The 23,060-nt window shown below is 54.6% G+C and overlaps 3 protein-coding genes across 8 annotated transcripts; 1 reads left to right on the forward strand and 2 right to left on the reverse strand.

The window, feature by feature from the left end:
* Positions 1-312: 312 nt before the first annotated feature.
* On the reverse strand, positions 313-5,891 carry Garin5a (golgi associated RAB2 interactor 5A). Of its 5 annotated transcripts, none has more exons than XM_006986194.4 (5): positions 5,554-5,891; positions 5,278-5,396; positions 4,660-4,790; positions 1,189-1,456; positions 313-477 (listed from the first exon to the last, which is right to left on the reverse strand). In XM_006986194.4, exons 1-5 carry the CDS (start codon positions 5,621-5,623, stop codon positions 421-423), a joined length of 645 nt encoding a protein of 214 aa, XP_006986256.1. In that variant the 5' UTR covers positions 5,624-5,891; the 3' UTR covers positions 313-420. The 5 variants fall into 5 exon arrangements, with proteins under 5 accessions (XP_006986256.1, XP_076432177.1, XP_042130145.1 ...); XM_076576062.1 differs by having other exon boundaries at positions 1,131-1,456; XM_042274211.2 differs by lacking the exon at positions 5,278-5,396 and having other exon boundaries at positions 5,554-5,698.
* Positions 5,798-11,909, forward strand: Emc10 (ER membrane protein complex subunit 10). Of its 2 annotated transcripts, XM_006986192.4 has the most exons (8): positions 5,862-6,055; positions 7,407-7,479; positions 9,154-9,263; positions 9,862-9,966; positions 10,159-10,340; positions 10,434-10,527; positions 11,222-11,308; positions 11,487-11,627. In XM_006986192.4, exons 1-7 carry the CDS (start codon positions 5,942-5,944, stop codon positions 11,306-11,308), a joined length of 765 nt encoding a protein of 254 aa, XP_006986254.1. In that variant the 5' UTR covers positions 5,862-5,941; the 3' UTR covers positions 11,487-11,627. The 2 variants fall into 2 exon arrangements, with proteins under 2 accessions (XP_006986253.1, XP_006986254.1); XM_006986191.4 differs by lacking the exon at positions 11,222-11,308 and having other exon boundaries at positions 5,798-6,055; positions 11,487-11,909.
* A 3,886-nt stretch (positions 11,910-15,795) lies between these two features.
* LOC121828150 (uncharacterized) lies at positions 15,796-21,973 on the reverse strand. The gene is made up of 2 exons (XM_076576029.1): positions 17,689-21,973; positions 15,796-17,575 (listed from the first exon to the last, which is right to left on the reverse strand). Exon 1 carries the CDS (start codon positions 21,971-21,973, stop codon positions 20,615-20,617), a length of 1,359 nt encoding a protein of 452 aa, XP_076432144.1. The 3' UTR covers positions 15,796-17,575; positions 17,689-20,614.
* Between the last annotated feature and the right edge of the window lie 1,087 nt (positions 21,974-23,060).

The following is a 23,060-nucleotide window of genomic DNA, read 5'->3' on the forward strand; positions in this document are numbered from 1 at the left end:
GGGACTTAGGGGTGGCTCAGTGGTGGAGCCCTTGAGTGGAACCCCAGTGAGGGACTTAGGGGTGGCTCAGTGGTGGAGCCCTTGAGTGGAATCCCCCAGTGAGGGACTTAGGGGTGGCTCAGTGGTGGAGTGCTTCCTTAGGATGTGGGAGGCCATGGATTTCATCTCCACCAGGTGAACAAAGAGAGGGCAACTGGAGAAGCCTTGGGGAAAGTGGGTGCTAGGGCAACAAGGACACAGAGGGCTAGAAGAACAACCTAGAAGCAGCCTGTTGCCTTGGTGGTTGTGGCATAAAGAGCCAGGACCTGGGTGTTGGTTTTTAAGAGCCCGATCTTTATTAACTTTAAAATCCATCTCTGGCTCTGAGCTGAGCTGGCTTGATCTCCGGTCCTTTGGCGATCTGGAAGGATCTCGTCCGAATCAGAGCCCCCAGAGTTCTGAGACCTGCGGGTCCAGTCTGGCCTCTATGGCTTGACGCTAAGGAGAAGAGTGTGTATCTGAGAGCCGGACCACCATGTGCGTGTGAGGATGGGGTAGGTAGGCCCATGGATGTCTTGGGAAGAGGCCTCACCTTCCAGAACTGGCCTCTCCTGTTCCCCTTTCAGGGAACTGGGCATGTGTGGCCAGGCTGAGCCCACCCCTTCAATGAGTAGGCTTTCCTCTCTAGACCCCACTTGGAGTCAGGAGGCGGCTGGGGGAGGGCTGTGTGCTCCCTCTTGGGAACCTACAGGCAGTTGGGCTAGGAATGCCAGCCACACAGTTCCCACTTGGCTGCCAGACCCTGCCGCCTCCTTAGAATCCCTAAGAAGCAGGAGCAATGGATGGGGATTCAGGCCCAGGGATTCAGGCCTAGCCCTCCTCCCTCAGACCCAGGGTCCAGGCCCCAGCTCTCCTCCCTCAGACCCAGGGTCCAGGCCCAGCCCTCCTCCCTCAGACCCAGGGTCCAGGCCCAGCCCTCCTCCCTCAGACCCAGGGTCCAGGCCTCAGCTCTCCTCCCCAGACCCAGGGTCCAGGCCCAGCCCTCCTCCCTCAGACCCAGGGTCCAGGCCTCAGCTCTCCTCCCCAGACCCAGGGTCCAGGCCCCAGCTCTCCTCCCTCAGACCCAAGGGTCCAGGGCCCAGCAGTCCTACCTGGTCCCTCTCCATCCTTCCTGGCCTAACATCCCTGAGCTCGCGGCCCCGCCCTCACCTCCGGGGGCTGCAACTGTCCCTGCTCGCCCTCCTCCTCCTCGTCCTCCTCAGGCGCGGTGTCCTCGTGGGTGAAGGGAACGGCGCTGGCGGGCGAGTGGAAGCGCAGGCGGTAGAGCAGACGCACCCAGCGGCCGAACTCCCGGTCGCGGGTCTCTGCAGACGCGCGCAGCTGCAGGTAGAAGGCGCGGCCAGTGCGGAACTTGACCTTGAGCTGGTGGCGGCTCTCATCATGCACGAACAGCTGCACGAATTGCAAGGGGAACAGCCTGGCGGCAGAGGGGCGGCTCAGTTGCGGCCCCTTGCGCCTCGCGTTTCTAGCCCTGTCGCGATCCCTGCGGGGACTCCTAATCCTGGACGGGCCGTGGACCGCCTACGGAGGCCCTCTCTCTCACCCTGGCCCTGTACTGCCAGGTCCTCGCAGCTGCTCCTGAGCTGCATCAGGCCACGCTTAGCATCTTAGCTTGGCCCAGCCAAAGTCAGGGCGAGGTCCTGTGGCCAGAAGGCCCTGCTTGGGGAGGTCTCCTCTGGCCTGTTTATACTCTCCATCACCCCATGCGACAGTTCTCGTGTGCTGTTCCCTCACCTGTGCCTACAATGTGAGCCTGATTTTGCCCCGTCCTGTTTTCCCTAATACGGTAAAGCACTGAGAGGACGCTTGACGAATATCTGAATAAACAAACTGCTCAGGCTTTCAGCTAGATTTAAGGTCCTCCAAAGGAAAGGAAGATAGGGTCCCAGGAGAGTAAGTAATCTGGCCCAGGCCACACAGCAGGGGGTGGGACAAGGCCTCTGTTCATGGCCCTGGAGTTCATTAACTACAGCAGGGTTTCACACAGCCCCCTCTGGCCTGGTCACATTACCTCTAGGACCTCATGTGTCCAGTCTCCTCATTCCTGACCTAGTGTGTCCAGTCTCCTCATTCCTGACCTAGTGTGTCCAGTCTCCTCATTCCTGACCTAGTGTGTCCAGTCTCCTCATTCCTGACCTAATGTGTCCAGTCTCCTCATTCCTGACCTAGTGTGTCCAGTCTCCTCATTCCTGACCTCATGTGTCCAATCTCCTCATTCCTGACCTCATGTGTCCAGTCTCCTCATTCCTGACCTAGTGTGTCCAGTCTCCTCATTCCTGACCTAGTGTGTCCAGTCTCCTCATTCCTGACCTCATGTGTCCAATCTCCTCATTCCTGACCCAATGTGTCCAGTCTCCTCATTCCTGACCTAATGTGTCCAGTCTCCTCATTCCTGACCTCATGTGTCCAGTCTCCTCATTCCTGACCTAGTGTGTCCAGTCTCCTCATTCCTGACCTCATGTGTCCAGTCTCCTCATTCCTGACCTAGTGTGTCCAGTCTCCTCATTCCTGACCTCATGTGTCCAGTCTCCTCATTCCTGACCTCATGTGTCCAGTCTCCTCATTCCTGACCTCATGTGTCCAGTCTCCTCATTCCTGAGCACACAAACACACGTAACACGTACCCGGTGACCACGTCAATGGACAAAACCCGCGTCCTTCAGTGGACAATGGGTACCCCTAACCTAAGTGTAACAGCAGTTGGTGACATTTACACACTGCTTACACGGTGCCAGGTGCTTCATGAAAGACACATAGGAAGGACTGTCCTGTGCCCTACTCCGCCAATGTTCCAGGCGAGGAGGCTGAGGCACAGGAAAGAGGAAGACAATGTTTTGATCCCAAGCTCTGGGATTGCTGACTTGTTCAAGAATGTCCCAGTCACAGGGACAAGTTGGACAAGTCAAGTTGGCTCAGCCTGGATCCAGGAATAGCCTGGAGTAGGGTGGGGCTAATTGCCAAGAGGGTTGGTTTTGTTTTGTAGACTAGGTTATCAGTAGCCCAGGCTCATGCTGTGGAATTAGTTGTGTCATTGAGTCTAGCCCTGAACTTCTGATCCTCCTGCCTCCACCTCCCGAGGGCTGGGATTACAGTTCTGGGCCACTTTGTCGGCTGCAGGCAGGAGAGGACAGTCAGAGGGACCCCAAGCTTGCATTTAATATTCAAACACTGTTGTTGGAAACAGTGCAGTTTACCAGGGCAGAAAACCACTTTCAGTAATGTTCTCCACTAGGCAAGGAGACCCCTGGGTGAATTCAGGTGCATTTCCCCCTTTCTTTCTGCCTTTTTTTTTTTTTTTTTGACTGGAATTTGTAGACAGGCTGGCCTTAATCTCAGAGATGTACAGCCTGCCTCTGCCTCTCCTGTGCTGTGATTAAAGATATGAACCACCATGTCCAGCCAAAATCTCTCTATTCTTCCCTTCCTCCCTCGTGCATGCTGTCGCCCAAGGCCTCTTTAAAAATGACTGGCACGAATATGTGCATGTGGTGCTCATAGGTCAAGTGGGTTCCTTCCTCATTCTCTCACCTCATTTTCTGGGACAGGGTTTCTCACTGAACCTGGAGCCAAATGATTGGGTAGACTGGCTGGCCAGCAAGCTCCGAGGGTCCTCCTGTCTAGTCTTTCCCAACACTGGGATTATCATGGGACCTGGCTTTTTATTGTTTTGGTTTTCAAGACAGGGTTTTTCTGGCTGTCCTGGAACTCACAGAGATCCACCTGCCTCTGCCTCCCAAGTGCTGGGATTAAAGGTGTGCGCCACCACGCCCAGCTGGTGCCAGGCTTTTTACATGGCTGTTGAGGATTCAAACTCAGATTTTCATGCTCGCCTGCGAACACTTTACTGACCGAGTCATCCCCCCAGTAGCCCCTTTTTACTTTTTACCTTAAGACAAAGGTCTCGCTAAGCTGTCCAGGCTGTCCTGGAAGCCACTCTTATAGCTCAAGCTGGCCTTGAACTTGTAATTCTCCTGTCTCAGCCTTCCAAGTAGCTGGGATGACAGGCTTGTACCATTAGGCTTGGCCTGTTTCTATTTTCTCCCTGTCTTTCATGAACTGAGATAGGATGGGAAAGGATGCAGGTCCCACAAGAATACCAGAGTGTGCACATGCACTCCAAGCATGTAAATGTTGGCTGTTCGCAGCTGAAGCAGGGCAGGAGCCTAGGCTGGGAAAAGGGACGTTCTGAGTGTGAGGTTTGTACTTGGCGGCATTTGATTTCTACATGTGAAGTTTTCAGTGAGAGGAGCAGAGCGTAACTGTGGACTTGAACTCAGTACTTTGAGATCAGGACTGTGAGGGGCCTCAGGTTCTAGTCCCAGGTCCTGGCATGCTCTATGGGATCATGGGCCTGGGCTCTGAGCCTCACTCTATCTCTCCTGGACAGAGGAACACCTGGAAAGCAGGAAGCATTGTGTAAAGTTACCATCCTGACCGTGTGGTGTCACCGAGAACTGTCCTTCCTCTTCTCCCCTGACTTCTGACCTTTGAACTTCCCTGTCATCTCTCTGAGTGGAGAGGCCCGTTAAGTATTTTGGTGGTGCTGTTGGTCCCCAAAACCTGGGTAGCAGAATGGTGGCTGTGAGGTTGGAGGAGGTCGGGACCAGGAAGGGCAGTCACCCGAGGAGCTGCAGGCGTCCACTCTCCTTGTCAGGGCCAGCCAGCAGCAGCAGGTCTGGCAGTTCCAGGGCTGGACTAGAGGCTGCCACCCCCATGGTGACCTTGTTGGCGACTTCTCCAAACCGGGTCACCTGGGGCCAGAGGTTAGAGGCAGGATGGATGGAGAACAGAACTGAACAGAACTCTGATGGGGGTCGGGAATCTTGACAGGGTCATGAACTAGGGGAGTTGAAAGGGGGTTGGGGGCTGGAAATATGGCAGCTCAGTCTACTGCACCGGCCTAGAACCCCCGAGTGCGAGGCCCCGGGGTGTGGCTAAGCGGTGGAGCTCCTGCCTAACGGGAGCCCTGGGTACTATCCACAGCACCACAAAAGGAAAAAGGTTGTGGGCCACATATTTTAGGATTAAAGGATAACAACCGTATATGTGTGCGGTCAATGAAACTGAGTCAAAGGCTTCTGAAGCCACAAACAGCCAAAGGATTTTGGCTGTGAGGTGAGAGGGCTCCGGGGTCATGTGAACACTTGGAGTTCCACAGGGCGATGATCATGGGGGTCAGCCACAGTTCGCAGAGCAGGGGCTCCGTACACCAAGGGGCGGAGGTCCGGGGCTCCACACCTGCACGAAGTTGCTCTCGAAGATGGGGAAGTCGCGCAGCTGGTCGAACTCGCCGCTCAGGAGGTGGCGCTGGAGGCGCCCAGGGCGGCACGGGGCGTAGGCGGGAACCACGGGGCGGTCTGCAGGGGCGAAGGGCTGGCATCCACCCCAGGAGGCCAGGTACGACTCCCCCGACAGGGGACGCACGCGAGGCAGCGGCCTCCGCATTGCCGGCCCCATGCCTTCCCGGGCTCCCTCACCAGGGCCAACCCCTCCGGGCAGGGATCCTCCTCTCACCTGCCATCCCATCTGAACCGGCCTCACCAGCTCCACCCCGGACTGGCTTAGGATCGCGCCCGCCCTTCATCGCCACGCCCCGGCCCCGGGTGGGAACGCAGGGTGGAGCCCAAACCGGAGAGCCGGGGGCGGGGCCTCGCGCCTGTGACGTCACAACAAGCGCCCGGCGTTCGGTGACGTCACGAGCGTTGCCGCTCTCTCCTGGGAGGTAGGGCCGGGTTGGGGAGCCTTAGAGACCCGGATGGAGAAATGGCCGCCATGACGGAGGGGGCAGGCGACCGGGCGCTAGTGCGCAGGGGCGGCCCGCGGCGCAGGCGCAGGCGCCTCGGCATGCGCTCTGTGGCTCCCAGCGTGCTTTACGGCGCTGGGCTCGTCTCCGATCCTCGGTATGGTGACCGCGGGTGCTAGGGCGACCCGGCTGCTCGTGCTGTTGCTGATAGCAGCCGCGGCCCCTAGTAGGGCCCGGGGCAGCGGCTGCCGGGTCGGGGCTGCCGCGCGCGGGGTGAGTGCTCGCGGCCGGGGTCGAGCGGCCTCCTGCGGGCGCTAGATGGGCTCGCATCGTGAATATTCATGAGAGGATGCGGTCTGTTGGGAACCTGAGCTGACCGGGAATGAGGCTTGGCGTGGTGGTGCACGCCTTCTCCCCAGTGCTCAGGAGGCTGAGGCTGGAGGATCAAGGAAGGAGTTTGAGGCCAGCTTGGGCTGCATGAGATTGTCTCAAAAATACAAAAAAAGTGGGTGTGATGGTGCACGTATTCGAGAGGCAGAGACAGGTGAGATCGAGACCAGCCAGGGCTACATAGTGAGACCCAGACTCAATAAATAATAAAGATAGAGCGCTAGCGCCCGAGCGCTAGGGGAGGAGTCGTATTCCCGAGTTTGCATGAGGGAGCCAGGTCCTACCGGGGCCAATAAATGTTGTAGGATGCCTGGGTAGGGGAAGCTTGAAGTTAAGACATAAAAAGCATAGGCCTTGGCGTGGAGTTGCAGTCCTGACATCCTAGGAGTTCAAGGTCAGCCTGGGCTACCCAAGGCTCTGTTTCCCACGCACAAAAGGAGGATGCTGGAGAGATGGGGGAAATAAGAGCACTGGCTGCTCACAACTGTCTGTAACACCCTCTTCTGGCCTACCAGGTACCAGGCGTGCACATGGGGCACAGATGTACATGCAGCAAACACCCGTATACAAATTCAAAACAAAACAAATGAAGCAGATGGTGGTTTTACTTATCTGTAATCCCAGCACTCAGCAGGCTGAGGCAGGAGGATCGTCTTGAGTTTAGACTAGCCTGGTTTAGTGGGACTGTTTCAGACCATGGAAAAAAAGTGTGTAGGATCAAGAATGTACTGGAAAAGGGTGGAATTCTTGACACTGTGAATGGTCAGGATATTTAATATATATGCCAAGGAAGCCAGTGCCTGTGAACTCATGAATGAAAAGCTTGACAGTGACCTGGGGAGCAGAGAGCATGGTGCTTGCCTGTAATACCAGCACTAGGAGGTGGAGGTAAGGGGATCATGAGTTAGAGACCAGCTTGGACTATGCAGTGAGACTGTCTCAAAAACAACAACAACAAAAGAAAAAAATCCAACCAGCCAAACAAACAAAAGATAATGACCTGGGCCTTGGACATGAGAATAACATTTAAGCATGTTTATATGGTTTTCTTTTGAGCTATGGAAACTACTCTGAATATTCATGAGTGGCCAGTCCTGGGGAAGGCACCTCTCATTTGATGTGAACATGAAGATAAGGCTTGTCCTTCAATCTGTCATTCTGTTCTGGGCCCAGCTGGTTCTGCCCTGCCCAGAATTTGAGTGGTCTTCACCTGAGGTCCCTGTCTCTCCTGTAGGCTGGGGCTGATGGCCGTGAAGGTGAAGGCTGTGGTACTGTGGGATTGCTGCTGGAGCATTCATTTGAGATTGGTGAGTTCATTGTGTGTTCAAACTTACACATATCCATGAGACCTAATAGCCTGCTGGGGAGAAGCTGTTTTTACATGCCCTATACCTGGCTTCAAGGGTTCAAGGATTGAGTGCTTCCCCAGCATGTCCAAGGGCTTGGATTGCATCTCTGTTAATGGAAATTACATACATACACACATATCACACCACACACATGCATATGTGTTTATGCACGTGTACATGTGTATGTGTACATGTGCATATAAAAAATGTACATGTGTGATGGCTAAAGAAACCCCATTTTATGCCAGGCATTCATTCCATCTTGATACCTACTAGCTGTTTGTCCCTGACTCCAGCACCTGGGAGATAAGTTCTCAGTAACCCTGACTTAGTGACCCTCCACCCAAGAATGTCTGACCGTCTATCTACTTGTTATTATATGGCTAATTGTTTTTTGGCTTCTGTAACTTGCTTACACCGATACTCAAAGGTTGTTTTGAGTTGCTCTGACCACTAGGCAGTTTTTGCTGGCTTGTGTAGATATGGAAGGTCGCCTTTAGAAACCCTTTCCCATACTCCTCCACGACATGCCTGAGATTTAGCTTTAAGGCTGTCGCTCTAGCAGCTAATCAATAAACCTTTTAATTATTGCCGGGGCGGTGGTGGCGCACGCCTTTAATCCCAGCACTCGGGAGGCAGAGCCAGGCGGATGGATCTCTGTGAGTCCTTTTAATTATAATTGAACTGAGTCTATGGTCTTTTCCCAGGACTCACAAACTCCATAACACATGCATGTCTTTTTCTTTCACATTTTTAAAATTTTATTTTCTTTCACAGTTCTAGTTATAGTCCACCATAGTAGGGAAGTCAGTCAGGAACTTTAAACAGCTGGTCATATCACATCCACAGCTCAGAGCAGAGAGAACTAATGAATGCATGCTCACTTGTGCTCAGCCCCTCTCTACACTTAACGCAGTCAGGGCCCAAACCACAGGGGGGGGGGGCCCTTCCTACCTAATGAATGTAATCAAGACACTCGCCCACAGCCCAGCCTGACCCAGACAGTCCCTCACTGAGACTTTCCTCGTGATTCTAGATTGTGTCAAGTTACAATTAAAACGAGCCATCAGGGTCCCTGACTACTCATACTCATGTGGCCAGCTGTCAAATGTTGACAGGATCTCTATAAAATGTACTATTGATTTGCTCTAATAACGTTTTCTTTCACAGAAATTAAATAGAACAAGTTAACATCACAAGTATACATCTGGGTGCACACATGTGCATGTGTATACACATGCATGTGTGTGCATATATGTATGTATGTATGTATACATTCATGTGCACACTCGAGTATATGTATGCACCTGTGTGTGTGTGTCTGGGGCACATGGGGCCCCTCTTTCAGGGAAGGCAGAGCTGAGCCAGCCTCAATATCTGCCTGACGAAAGGGGCTGTGACCAGTCAGCTCAGAGCTTGCTGTTTGCTTTGCCCACAGCTCCTTAATGGAGTCAGGCGCTCGTGACGGTCAGGCCCTGGTTGACCCAGAGAGTTCTCAGAACCATCCCAGAGTTATCCATGAAGGCAGTGCAGGCCATGGGGCCTCAGGCTGGGCTGCCCTGACGGCAGGCAAGGGGCCAAGAAGCCACCTGTCACTGAGATGGGCTTGTTACTGAGCCCAGTTCCCCACAGGTGACGGAGCCAACTTCCAGAAGCGTGGCTCGCTGCTCTGGAACCAGCAGGATGGCACCTTGTCCGCGACACAACGGCAGCTCAGTGAGGAGGAGCGGACCCGGCTCCGGGTGAGCTTGGGGCCCCAGGGCTGGCCCCTGCAGATGAACGGGCTTGGCGCCTGGCCCAGCCACCCCTCCCTGTGGGGTACCTTCTTCAAGCGCAGCCTTGTCCAGGCTGGGCTCTGCCCTGCTCCCGAATGCTGGCATGTTAACAGTTTTACTTCTGCCCGGCGTGAGGGAGGCAGGAACTTGCTTTGCTCTGGCGGCCATGCGCCTGGGTGTCTTCTGTGTGCAGGAAGGCAGCGAGAGCCCGCTGGCTGCCTCTGCCGGCTCCCGTGTGACTCTGCCCTGGCTGCCCCCAAGGCAGCCATTGTGGTCCCTGGGTTGAGGTGTGTATGGGATGGGGCCCAGTGTGGCTGCATCCCGGCTCAGTCGTGCTTGGATGCGCCTTTGCAGATGTGGCAATGGTGTCTTGGGTGGCTTCTCCACCGGGGAGGGCAGCCCAGCTGCTTTAGCCTCACTTGGTAGCCAGGGGGAAGAGTTCTGAGCAGACTCTTGTCAGCCAAGGGCTTTGGGAGGTGCTGTGAGGACAAGGCTGGGGAAGCATTCTCTTGACCAGCCTGGGTGCTGGCCCTGTCCAGTTCATGGGCCTCTGCGTACCCTCCAGGATGTGGCTGCCGTCAATGGCCTCTACAGGGTCCGGGTCCCAAGACGGCCTGGGGTACTTGATGGTTCAGAAGCTGGAGGCTACGTGTCTTCCTTTGTCCCAGCGGTAAGTCACCATGAGGACTGCCTACATCCTCATTCCTGCCTGCCTCAGTGTCCCCACCCTTCATCGAGCCCCTCCTGTGAAGTCCTGTAGTTGGTGACGGTCCAAGGGACCTGGGGATGGGTGTGGGGGAACGCAGCAGAGCTGGGTAGCTCTCTCTCCCTGACTGCTCCTCCCCCACCCCATCTCCCACAGTGCTCCCTGGTGGAGTCGCACCTCTCGGACCAGCTGACCTTGCATGTGGATGTGGCTGGCAACGTGGTGGGGCTGTCGGTGGTAGCGTACCCCGGGGGCTGCCGGGGCTCTGAGGTAGAAGACGAGGACCTGGAGCTGTTCAACACATCTGTGCAGCTGCGGCCTCCAGGCACTGCCCCAGGGTGAGTGCTGGAGGGAGGCCAGGGCCGCTGGCTGCCCAGGCACCCAGCCACTGGGGCTGTAGCCTTCATCTTGCCCTTCCCTTCCGTGTTCAGCCCTGAGACTGCAGCCTTCATTGAGCGCCTGGAGATGGAGCAGGCCCAGAAGGCGAAGAATCCTCAGGAGCAGAAGTCATTCTTTGCCAAATACGTGAGTGTGGCTCCCTCCCCCGCCCCCAGCAGGTGGCCTGTGCGTGTTCCTCTGGTGGGAGGCTGGGGGCTGTGGACCCCATCTGAGTTCTCCAGGGCTGAGTGGCTCTAGAGGCCTGGGCTGGGCTGGGGTCTGCAGGCCCAGGCATCTCAGGCCTGCTGGGAGCAGAGCAGCGTGGAAGGTAGCCGGGTGTGGACGGACAGGCTGTGGGCATGCACGGAGGCCTAGGAGGGGAGGGGCTACCCAGTGCTCAGAGGAGGGAGGGGCTTGAACGGTGAATCCATGGGAGGCCAGGGCCAGGAGGCGGGTAGCCCTGCAGAGTGAAGAGGCGCAGGTGGAGGTGAGAGGAGCCCAGGAGGGCAGCTGCAGGCCTGAGGAGTCTAATGCCCAGGCTTTTGAAGGGGCTCGAGTGAAGGGCAGACCTCCTGAGGAGGCCGGCTGTACGTGGTCCTCATCCCTTGGGGCTGGAGGCTTGTGCCAGGCCCAACAAGGTGAGGGCCCAGCAAGGCCAGCAGGACTCAAGGGTGAGGTGGGAGGGTGCTGAGGCCAGGGACACTGGGCCAAGCACCCTCCCCTGGGGCCTCAGAAGCCCCATGTCCGGACCTGAGGCCGGCAAACCTCAGCCCTTGCGTCTCTGCACGTACTTGAGGGCTGGCCATGACCAGGCTGCTGACCTGCCTCCCTCCTCCCTCAGTGGCACCTCATCCTGGGGGGGGCCGTGTTGCTCACAGCCCTGCGTCCTGCCGCCCCAGGGCCTGCGCCAGCGCCAACGGAGGCCTAAGTGAGGACCCAGACCCCTGCCCGCCTTGCCCTCTGCCCACACCCTCCTGCCCCTGCCTTGGCCCTGCCTGTAGTGACTAGGGGACCCAGCCCCTCCCTCCCATGGCCCCCATCCTGGACCAGCCTCATCACTTACATCCCTTCCTCTCTGTCTCTTTGTCCACCTGTCCCTCCTGCAGTGGATGTACATCATTCCAGTTGTGCTGTTCCTCATGATGTCGGGAGCACCAGACGCCGGGGGCCAGGGCAGCGGTGGGGGTGGGGGCAGCGGCCGGTGAGCAGCTGTACCACCGAGAGTCCCCCAGACCTTCCTGTCCTTGGCAAGCCCAAGAAGAAGTTCCTGTCCCTCCGCCCCCTGTTGCATGACCATGGAAGGCTGCCCTTGCCAGGAGCCGTTGGCCTTCTTGAGGTCCTTCCTTCCTCCCTCCCTCCCTCTGTGCTGACTGAGCCAGGTGCACCTCCTGTAGCCCTGCGGCCCACGGCTTCCCTGGGTGCTGCGTGCCTGGGTCCTGCCGTGCGGCACCGTGTCCCTTTGCCGAACACCCGTCATCACCACCCACACCACTCCACCACGTAGTCTGGGAACACGCCAAGTTCTCTCCAGCCTCTGTGCCTTTGGCCCCACGCCCCATGCCCCCTCACTGTCACACTTAGGCTCCTTGCCAAGGGTGTGTGGCTGGGAGGCCTCTGCCGCTGGTGGCCGGGTCTGCCTGCACAGTGTGTTGAAGCCTCCAGCCCACTTTCCATTTGGCATACTGCACTCTTCGCCCCCTTCCTGGTGCCCCAGAAAACTGTGGTGACTTCCTTCCTGTCTCTGGATGTCCCACTCGGGGTACAGCACCAGGAGAGAATTGTGGGTCTCGTCACTAGTCTGTCTCTTGTAACGTACACTGGCAGTTTGTGTGCTTGTCTTGAGATCCGGGTTTGAGCTAGCTGCTCGACAGCTGCGGAGTGGCCGGCACTTGCTCGTGCGTGGCCATGGGCGCGGGGGTTGCCGGGGGGGGGGGGGGGGGGGGGGAGGGTTGCCAGTGGGGGGGTTACGGGGGGGGCGGGGTTTGCTGTGTAGCCTCAGCTGTGCTCTGTGGCTGTTGATTAAACCGCTCCCCAAACAGCCACCGTTCATCTGGCTTCCTGCCCTCTGGTTGTCAATCGTCCGGAGGGCTGCTGTCATCCGCCTGACTTATGTCTGAATGGCGTCCTCGGACATGTTACAGAGGGATGCCTGGGCCAGATTAAGAGTGTGTGAACAGGGACCCCTTCCAAACTGCAGGAGGAGGCTGGTTCCTGACCCTCCTGGCACAGTTGTTCATTCCCTTCCCAGAACATCTACACCTCTTGTCACGGCAGCTGCACGGTTCATATTGTCTCCCTCACTGGATGGCTGGGGTGTAGCCTGGCCTCGTGTGTTGGTGCATTTGCTATCATTTGGAACCCCAGCATTCAGTAGGCTAAGGCTGCCTGAGCTCCATAGTGACTTTAAGGCTAGCCTAGGCTACATAGCAAGACCCTGTCTTAAAGAACCAATGGGGTTCAGTTGGTAGAATGCTTGCTTCACATGCGTGAAGCTGTGGGTTCCATTCCCAGCAGTGCATAAGCCAGCTGTGCATGGTGGCACATACTCATGGCAGCACTCGGCAGCCAGGAGGATCAGAAGTTCAAGGTGTTGCTTGGCTAGTTAGCAGGTTTGAGGCTAGCCTGGGCTACTTGAGACTCTCTCCTCACAAATAACAAAAACCAAGGGCGTTCTCTGCACTTTGAGCCTGCCCTGTGAGGACCAGTTTCCTTAGTCCGGTGACTGCAGGTGTGACCTGGAGTTGGAGTCACATTTGTGCTGTGGTGATGCCGCACCTGACAGGAGCAGCTGAGAGAGGAGGAGAGGCTGAGCAGGCTCATGGGTCCGAGGGCGTTGGCCCATCCTTGGGGGGTTGGCCTGACAGGGCTGCTTAACTCATACAAGGCAGGTTGTGATGGAGGCTGCTCATGGTAGAGAGGACGCTGAGGGAAGCAGGAGTGTGCGTCAGACAGACCTTTAAAGGCCCACCCCTCAAGGTCTCCCTCCAGCCGGGTCCCACCTGTGAAGGTCCCCTAACCCCTCAGAACAGCACTGCCTGGGACATGGGTCTGTCAGGGATGTTTCACTGTCACCCCATAACAGTGCTCCAGTTACGAAAGCCTCCCCAACAGGCCATCCTCAGGTGTGGGCTTGGGAAAGGGCAGAATGCCCCGTCTCAACTGTTCAGCAGCCAGAAACCTCAAGCCTGCCAGCTCCACATCAGCTCAGTCGTGTGTCCCCTCGCGGTGTCCCTTTCCTGAGCCTCCATGCCCCCAGCTGCTTCTCCCTGGCCAGTGTGGCTACTCAGACCCCTACACACCATAGTGTGACAGATGGCCTGGGGCCCAGGGGCTTGGCCAGTTCTCGTCCCCTTGCTGTTGACGGAGGTTGACTGTTCGCATGGAGTGGTGGCCTAGCGTCTTGCCAACTTCCATGATGACCAGGATGACAGCCGCAGAGGCTGTGCTTCCGGTCTCCATTCTGTGCTGGCCTCTTTCTTGATTACTACAGTCTGATGGCTTTTTCTGGAAGGTTTGCTATGCAGATCTCAACTTTGTCTGATTGTGAGTGCTGCCTTCTGGGCTGGGATGTAGCTTGGTGGATAGATGCTTGCCCAGTATGTCTAAGGAAGACGCTGGGTTCCACTTACAGCACTGCCGAACAACCCAGGATATATAAAGAACTGAGAAACTAAGAAATGAAAACAGCGTAAGGGGTAGATGAGCTCATGAAATAAATAGACTGCCCTCTATGATGAGAGACAGGCGGTAGAGATGAAGAGCGTTCACAGGTTGTCGGGGAAGCGAGGCTGGGGTGTGGCGCAGGTAGAGTGCTTGCCGTTACGAGGCCCTGGGTTCGAACAGCAAGAGCCCATGTTGAGATTCTGCCTCACCCCAGCCGGTCAAAACAAGTGCTGGCTGGGGTGGGTGACATGGAGCTCTCACTGCTTGTGGGAGCGCAAGCCATCCCAGCCTCTGTGGAAGTGGGACAGAAGGTTCTCGAGAAATTGCTGTTAGGTCTTCCACACCAGCTGGGTCTGGGGTAACTCTGCCTCGTGAGCACTTCCCTCAAGTCCTGGACGCCAGCGTTCCTCAGGAGCTCCCGCACGATGACGGCAGAGCATGGAACTACCCCGGGTGTCCAGTGACAGCCGAGTGGGGGAGGAAAATACAAACATACAGTGGAGTTGTCTCCAGTCATAAAGAACGAAACCGTGTTTACAGGAAAGTTGTTGCAGCTAAGCCTGGCTGAGACATGAAACACGTAGCCTCTCATTTGTGGTTCCCAGATTTTATAGACATGATCAGACGTGAAACTATCCAGAAGGAGGAAGAATAACAGGAGGAGAAGGGGAGGCGGGCTGGGTGCGTGTGGCAAGTGTGCTCTCATACAAGGCCCGCGTGTTTGGGACTGGTGGGATGGTTCAGCGGCTAGAGGTGCCGCTAGCCTGATGACCTGAGATCCATGTGGTAGGCGAACGACCCCTCAGGTGTCTGACCTCTCCTGCAGGTCAGAGCAAGGTGTGTGTGTGTGAGGGAGAGAGAAGGATGGATCTTAAACCTTGTGCATGTGCCAGGACTCCCGAGAAGCTCCGGGAGTCCTGGCACAGAGCCTTCTTCACCTTTGGTGGATGGAGCTGCGGTGTCTGGAGCTGGTGGCTTTCCCTCCACTTGAGGTGCTTCCCAGCCAGCGCTTCTGTGTTCGAGCTGCTGAATCCATTAGACACTCTGGGGCTCCAGCCCAGCCAAACCCTGTCCAGGGTGCTAGGGATTTGGACACAGCTGCCCCCCATCCCTGCTCCCCTGTGGAGGCAGCTGCCCAGTGCAGACAGGGCAACAGCGGTCTCTGCAGGATGGTCTTGCAAAAGCCTTGTGTGACACCTGCCGGCGGAGGCTCCAGCCACCTTCCCATCTCTAGCTTACTTATTTTGTCATCAGTGGTCTTCGGGTCTGCTTGGCCAGTGCTGCAGGAGACCTGTGCACCTGCGTTGCTCCTGTTTTCTTTCTTTCTTTTTTTTTTTTTTTTAGCCACATGTATCTGCAGGATGCTTGGCCACATGACTTGCTGGGTGAGATCTGGGCTTGCGTGTGTACCTTAGGCGTCCTCACTTGTTCTTTGGGCCGAGTCGCCTCTCTGCCTCAGCTCGCTCCCGTCAGTGGCTCCAACAGCCTTGCTTCCCTGACCGGCCCTAGATCCTCCAGCCTGCAGCCTCATCTGCCACTCAGCCCCCTGTGCCTCTGCCCCTGCACAGTGGCTCCTGGATCATTGCTCTAGAAATACTGTCATTGGTCCAGCCTTAGGACAGGGTCCTGCTCTGCACCATCCCCCACCTTACCATTCCTGCCCCTTCGGCCTGCCCTAGAGGTAGCCCTGGAGTAAGACACCCACCTGCAGCTACATCTGTTCGCTCCGGACCTTCAGTCTGTCCCCCCCCCCCCCCACGGCATTCCTCACCCTCTGTCCATCCCATCGTGGGCTTCCAACACCAGAGCTGACCCCATTGCTGCCCTCTCATGGCTTCCAGCACCCACAGGACAAACTCAGCTCACTCACCTTGGCCCGGCATTTGATGCCCATAATCAGTGCATCAGGCCAGGCTTCTTAAACTCTGTCTCCTTCCACAGTCACTGTGTCCACTTAGCTGGTCCCAGCTCAGCCCTTGGTCCTCTCCTGGACCTCACCAGCTTGTTGGCCTCAGGCATAAGCTGGAGGTGGGTCAGGGGGTAGACTCTCCCTCTTTCCTTGGCCCATGCATGGATGCCCTTCTCTTTTCCCCAGGAAGTTTCCCCTTTCTGGCTTCTAGCTTCAGGCTGCCACTTCTTCTGCCCTCGGCTACTTTGATATCTTGTGTGACTCTGCTGCCCCATTGTAGCTGCTGAAATTCTGGAGGCTCCAGGGAAATACTCTGACCAGAGCAGGGGCCATTCTTGGGCTCCTAGCTGTTCCCAACTGACCTGGCTAGTTCTAGTCAGCTTGATATAAACTAGAGTCATCCGAAAGGAGGAAACCTCAACTGAGAAAATGCCTTCATAAGATCCGGATGTAGGACATTTTTTTCTTTTTCTCTCCCACCTCCGACAGGGTTTCTGTGTGTATTCCTGGCTGTTCAGGAACTCACTCTGTAGAACAGGCTGGCCTCGAACTCAGAGATCCGCCTTCTCATTAAATGTGTGCACCACCGCCAGCTGGCTGAATTGTCTTAATTAGTTGTTGATGGGGAGGCACAGCTCATTGTGGGTGGTGCCATCCCTGGGCAGGTGGTATTGGGTGCTCTAAGAAGGCAGGCTGAACAAGCCGTGAGGAGCACACCAGTAAGCAGCTCCCTTCCATGGCCTCTGCATCAACTCCGGCCTCCAGATTCTCTCCCTGTCCCGAGTTCCTTCATGGTGGACTACAATGTGGAAGTGTGAGCCAAATAAACCCTTTCCTCCCCAACTTCCCTTTGGCCATGGTGATTTCATCACAGCAACAGAAACCCTAACTGGGACCCCCACCATCGCTTGCACCCACCTTCCGTTCAGCGAGACCATGGGCTGTGCCCAGACCTGCAGCGGGTTTGCGTGGTCAAAGACCCGTTTCCATTCTACCCCTGGTGTGCCGCGTCCACCCTGGAAGTCACGCTGTCCTGCTGACTCAGTGTAAGGCTCAGGTGTAAGGCTCCATAGTCAGAGCCGGCTTGAAGCCAGTGTAGCAGACTTGTAATTCCAGCACTGAAGGAGTAGAAGCAGGAGGCTCGGGGTCAAGGTCACCCTTGATTACATAGGGAGTTCAAGGCCAACCTGGGTAGCATGAGACCCTGTCTCAGACAAACACTTGCTGTCAGTGTTTCTGTATTAGGAGTAAAAGTGTTCATTTTTACAGAATTTTCCATATCCCTTCCTCCACAGCTTCCCTCACCCTGACTGTCCTTTATTGGGGACAAATTTCAGTGCCTAATGCAGCTGGGTTGCAGTTTCACTCTGGGCCAGGAGGTGGTGACAGTCCCATTAGCTACACACACACACACACACACACACACACACACACACACACACACACACACACGATCTGCTGTGTTGAGCAGTGTTGGTCCTTCAGGCAGGTGAGTCCTAAGAAGCCTCTGTCCTAGCAGCTGCTGGTCTTCAGTGTCCTGCAGGTGTTGTACAGATGTTTTCATCTGGAAAACTGAAGTCAGCTGAGGCCTTCCGTTGCTGATGCCTGAAGAGGGTGGAGGGCCTGGCAGGGGACAGAGCAGTCTCACCACCCTTCACCAAGCTCAAACTTGAGTCTCAGAGCCCATCCCTGGACACCCAGGATCTCATGCTGTTCTGGCCCCCCAACTTACACACCGTGTCTGTGGGCAGCTCTCCTCGTTCTGAGCTGATTCTTTGCTTCGTGCCTTCAGGGCCTGGTTCCTCCAGGAAATGTCCAGCGTCCAGAACAGACAGAAAAAAGGAGTGTCACAAAGACCCTGCCCCACACCTGGACTCTGGCTTGGTAGCCATGCTTCCTGCCATGACCTTTTGTGGCCACTGGTGGCCCACCTCCCTCCCAGAGTCTGGGAACCTCCCAGCACCAGCAGAGGAGTCCACTTAGAGGCCCTTGGGGTTGAGAGCTGGGGGAGAAGGGGGTGAGGGAGGGAGTGCAGAGGAGAGGGAATAAAGAGGAAGAGAAGAGGAGGGAGAGAGGTCAAAGGGCAAGAGAAGGAGGAGAGAAGAATGGGCAGGGCTGGGGGACGGGTCTATCAGTGAAATGCTTGTTGTGCAGCAGGGAGACCCATGTTTGAGTTCCCGTACCACACACCAGCCTGGCACGTGCCTGTAACCCCGGTGCTGGGGAGGTGGAGACCAGTGGATTCCCAGGGCTTGCTGGCTGGCCAGCCTCACCAAATCAGCAAGTTACAAGTTCAGTTAAAGTGGGGAACTGGCCGTGATGGCGCACACCTTTAATCCCAGCACTCAGGAGGCAGAGGCAGGTGGAGCTCTGAGTTCAAGGCCAGCCTGGGCTACAGAGTGAGTTCCAAGGCAGTTAGGCTACACAGAGAAACCTGCCTCAAAAAACCAGCCAATAAACAAAACAAACAAACAAACAAACAAACAAACAAACAGAATAAGATTAAGGAGAACAACAGAGGAGACACCAGATGTTGACTTCTTAGCCCCCCACACATGAACTCACAAGTGAGTACACTATAAACACACATGCACATACAAACTAAAAAAAAATTTAAATGGGTGATACCTAAGGTTGACTTCTGTCCTATAACACACACACACACACACACACACACACACACACACACACACACACCGGAGGAGATAGGAAGAGTGCAAGAAAGAGAGGTGGGAAAACCAGGAGGACCACAGGAGTGCAAGGGACAGAGTAGAGTACCACGAGGGACACCAGAGAGGGGCTGAGCTGGAAAGGAGAAGGGAGAAGCGATCAGCATCATGGGACAGGACAGAGAGGTGAGAAGGAGAGACTGAAAAGCCAAGGTAAGAAAGGGAGGGAAGTGATCAAGGAAGATAAACAGCGGAGATGCCAAGGGAGGTGGGGGCAACTTGTAAGTTTAAATGAGGAGGGAGGGAATATCAGGACGGGGCTTACAGTGCTGGTGGGAGAGCCCGGGTACAGAGAAAGAGGAGGAAGAGAGTGGTGGTAGGGAACAGAACAGAGGCAGATTCCAGAAGGACCAGTGAGAGCAAGAACAGAAAGGAAACAGGGCAGAGAGCCCCAGAAAGCGGGGAATGGGAAGCCTAGGGAGGGGAAGGAGGTGTGAGTGGAGAAAAGAGCAAGGAAGACATGGCAGGTAGAGGAGGTGAGGGGAGTGGAATGTACTGAACACCCTTGATCACATTCCTTATGGGACTCAGAGCCAGACAGGACAGGACTGTGTGGGGGTACCCAGGAGGACATCAAACCCTGGGTATCCTGTCTCCGCATCCTCTGAGGCAAGGACCGGTCTAGAGACCCAGCACAGGTGAGAGGGAAGGGTTCAGAGGGAAAGGGGGAAAGGCTGAAAACAGGTGAGAAGGAAAAACAGGAGTCAGGACAAGGCAGGAAGGTGCTGTGGAACGGGAGTACTATGATGGAGAAATAAGCAGGGGATGGTGGTGCACACTTTTAATCCCAGCACTCAGGAGGCAGAGGCGGGCGGGTTTGAGTTCGAGGCCAGATTGGTCTACAGAGTAAGTTCTAGGACAGGCAGGACTCTTACACAGAGAAACCCTGTCTCAAAAAACCAAAAGGAGACAAAGAAATTAGAGTGTGTCTAAGATATGGAGCAGAGGGAGATAGAGAGATAAAGAAAGTTGTGAAGGTGCCATAGATAATGAGAGGAAGAGGGGGAGAGAGATGGGAAGAGAAAGCGAGGCACTGAAGCAGGGGACTAGGAGGTGACGGCCGAGGAGGAGGCTGCAGAGTAGAAAGAGTTGCAGAGAGGATGAGAAGGAGAGGAGAAGGGAGGACAAAGGCGGAAGAAGAGATTGTAGAAACAGAGGAAGAGAGGAAGACAAAAGGAGGAAAGGAAGAGGGACAAGATGGAGGGGTGCAAACAGAGAGGTGAGGAGACGGGAGTAGGTGGGAAGGAGGAGCAGGATGAAGAAGAGGAGAAAGAGAAGAGGAGGGAGAAGGAGGGAGTGTGGCGGAAAGGGGACAGAAGAGAAGGAGAGGAGGAAAACAGGTGTTTGAATGGATAGAAGAAAGGTCACTAAGGAAACAGAGGAACAGGAGAAGCAAGGGGCCGAGCAGAGTGCAACAGGAAGCTAATAGGAAACAGGAGACAACAACAACAAAGGAGCAAGAAGAAGAGGAGGGAGACAGAAAAGAGAAGTGAAGGAGAGGAAGTGTAGAGGAGCAAGGAGCAAGGAAAAGCAGGAGAGAAGAAAGGAAACTAGAGACACAAAGGAAATGCAAGAGGAAAAGGAGATGGAGGAAGGCCAAGAGGATGAGAAGGGAAGGAAGGAAGGAGGACAAGGCTAAGAAGGAGAAGGCTGGGTGGGAGGAGGGAGGAGTAAGAGAAGGAACGGGAAAAGGAGGAGGGTGAGTTAGGAGAGGAGAGGGAGGAAAGGAATAAGCAAGGAAAGATAGAACGCTAAAGGAAGAAAGGAAGAAGAGAAAATACAGAAGATAGAGAGGAAGCAGAAGAAGGAACAAAGGAAAGGAGACAAAAAGAAGATGGAGAGAAAGAGGATGAAGAGGAGGGGATAGAGGAGATGGAGGAGGAGGGAGAGAGGGGATAGAGTAGTGGATGAAGAAGAGGAGGAAGAAGAGGTTTTAGAGTAGATTGAAGAGGAAGAGGAGGTGATAGAGTAGATTGAAGAGCAAGAGGAGATGATAAGATAGATGAAGGAGGAAGAGGAGGAAGAGGAGGATATGGAGTAAATGGTGGAGGAAGAAGAGGTGATAGAGAAGATGGAGGAGGAAGAAGGTGAAATAGAATAGGTGGTGGAAAGAGGATGAAGAGGAAGGTATAGAGTAGATGGTAGAAGAAGAGGAGGAAAAGGAGAGGATAGAGTAGATGGAGTAGGAAGAGGAGGGGATAAAGTCGATGGAGGAAGAAGAGGAGGGGATGGAGTAGATGGAGGAGGAAGAAGAGACGATATAGAAGATGGAGGAGGAAGAGAGGGGATAGAGTAGATGGAGGAAAAAGTGGAGGGGATAGGGTAGATGAAGGAGGCAGAGGAGGGGATAGTGTAGATGGAGGAGGAAGAGGAGGTGATAGAGTACATGGAGGAGGAACAGGAGAGCATAGTGTAGATGAAGGAGAAAAAGGAGTAAGAGGAGAGGATAGAGTAAATGGAGGAGAAAGAATAGGTGATGGAGTAGATGGAGGAGGTAGAGGAGGGGATAGAGTAGATAGAGGAGAAAGAGGAGGGGATGGAGTAAATGTAGGAGGAAGAGGAGGTGATAGAAGATGGAGGGAGATGAGGAAGAGATAGAGTAGTTGCAGGAGGAAGAGGTGGGGATAGAGTAGATGGAAGAGGAAAAAGAAGAGGAGCAAAGAGAGTAGATTGAGGAGAAAGAGGAGCGACAGGTTAGGTGGAGGAGCAAGAGAAGGAAGATGAGGGTATAGAGTAGATGGTGGAGGGAAAAGAAAAAAGAAGCGGATAGTGTAGATGGATGAGTAAGAGGAGGGGATAGAGTAGATGGAGGAGGAAGAAGGGGAATAGAGTAGTGGAAGGAAGAGGAGAAAGAAGAGGTTTTATAGTAGATAGAAGAGGAAGAGGAAGTGATAGAGTTGATGGAAGAGTAAGAGGAGGAGATAGAGAAGATGGAGGAGGAAGAGGAAGGTATGGAGTAAATGGTAGAGGAAGAAGAGGTGTTAGAGTAGATGGAGGAGGAAGAGGGTGAGATAGAATAGATGGTGGAAGAAGAGGATGAAGAAGAGGGTATAGAATAGATAGTGGAAGAAGAGGAGGAAGAGGAGAGGATAGAGTAGGTGGAGTAGGAAGAGGAGGGCAAAGATGGAGGAGGGAGAGGAGGGGATGGAGTAGATAGGGGAGGAAGAGATGATATAGCAGATGGAGGAGGAACAGGGGGCATAGAATAGATGGGGGAGAAAGTGGAGGGGATAAAGTAGATGGAGGAGGCAGAGGATGGGATAGAGTAGATGGAGGAGAAAGCGAAGAGCATAGACTAGATGAAGGAGAAAGAGGAGAAAGAGGAAGTCATAAAGTTGATGAAGGAGCAAGAGGAGAAAAGGGAGAGGATAGAGTAGAGGGAGGAGGAAGAGGAGGGGATAAATTAGATGGAGGAGGAAAAGGAGGGCTGGAGTAGATGGAGCAGGAAGAACAGAGGATAGAGTAGATGGAGGAAGAAGAGAAAATGAAGTAGATGGAGTTGGAAGAGGAGACCAAAGAGTAGATGGAGGAAGAGGAGGTGATAGAGTAGATGGAGGAGGAAGAGGGGGTGATTGAGTAGATAGAGGAGTGGAGGAGGAAGAGGTAGGGCAGGATAGATTGTGGAGGAAGAGGAAGGTATAGAGTCGATGGGGTAAGTAGAGGAGAGGATAGAGTAGATGGAGGAGGAAGAGGGGGGGAAGAGTAGATGGATGAGGAAGAGGAGGGAATAGAATAGATTGTGGAGAGAAAGGAGGTGATAGAGTACATGGAGGATGAAGAGCAGAGCATAAGTAGATGGAGGAGAAAAAAGAGTAAGAGGAGGGGATAGAGTAGATGGAGGAGAAAGAATAGGTGATGGAGTAGTTGGAGGAGGTAGAAGAGGGGATAGAATAGATAAAGGAGGAAGAGGAGGGGATGGAGTAGATGTAGGAGCAAGAGAAAGAAGAGGAGGGGATAGAACAGTTGGAGGAGGAAGAGGAGAGGATAGAGTAGATGGTTAGGAAGAGGAGGTGATAGAGTAGATGGAGGGGGAAGAGGAGAGAATAATGTAGTTGGAGCAGGAAGAGGAGGAGATAGAGTAGATGGAGGGAGATGAGGAAGAGATAGAGTGGTTGGAGGAGGAAGAGGTGGGGATAGAGTAGATGGAAGAGGAAGAAGAAGAGGAGCAATGGGAGTAGATTGAGGAGAAAGAGGAAAGGTAGATTAGGTAGAGGAACAAGAGAAGGAAGATGGGTGTATAGAGTAGATGGTGAAGGGAAAAGGAGGAAGAGAAGGGGATAGTGAAGATAGAGAAGGAGGGAGAGACGATATAGTAGATTGAGGAGGAAGAGGAGGAGATAGAGTAGATGTTGGAGGAAGAGGAGGAGATACACTAGATG

The sequence above is a fragment of the Peromyscus maniculatus genome, chromosome 1, assembly GCF_049852395.1.
Source record: "Peromyscus maniculatus bairdii isolate BWxNUB_F1_BW_parent chromosome 1, HU_Pman_BW_mat_3.1, whole genome shotgun sequence".
Taxonomy (NCBI): Eukaryota; Metazoa; Chordata; class Mammalia; order Rodentia; family Cricetidae; genus Peromyscus; species Peromyscus maniculatus.

Bases quoted from the DNA above. Each gene is read 5' to 3' on its own strand.
- Garin5a (XM_006986193.3), bottom strand. From the start codon at position 5,496: ATGGGGCCGGCAATGCGGAGGCCGCTGCCTCGCGTGCGTCCCCTGTCG. The intron at 1,457-4,659 runs GTGACTGCCCTT...CTCTGCCGCCAG, and splicing joins GGACGCCTGCAGCTCCTCGG to GCTGTTCCCCTTGCAATTCG. The intron at 478-1,188 runs GTGAGGGCGGGG...TCTTCTCCTTAG, and splicing joins GACAGTTGCAGCCCCCGGAG to CGTCAAGCCATAGAGGCCAG.
- Emc10 (XM_006986191.4), top strand. From the start codon at position 5,942: ATGGTGACCGCGGGTGCTAGGGCGACCCGGCTGCTCGTGCTGTTGCTG. The intron at 7,480-9,153 runs GTGAGTTCATTG...AGTTCCCCACAG, and splicing joins GGAGCATTCATTTGAGATTG to GTGACGGAGCCAACTTCCAG. The intron at 10,341-10,433 runs GTGAGTGCTGGA...TTCCGTGTTCAG, and splicing joins CCTCCAGGCACTGCCCCAGG to CCCTGAGACTGCAGCCTTCA.
- LOC121828150 (XM_076576029.1), bottom strand. From the start codon at position 21,973: ATGCTCTTCGCTTTCTCCTCCATCTACTCTATCCCATCCTCTGCCTCC.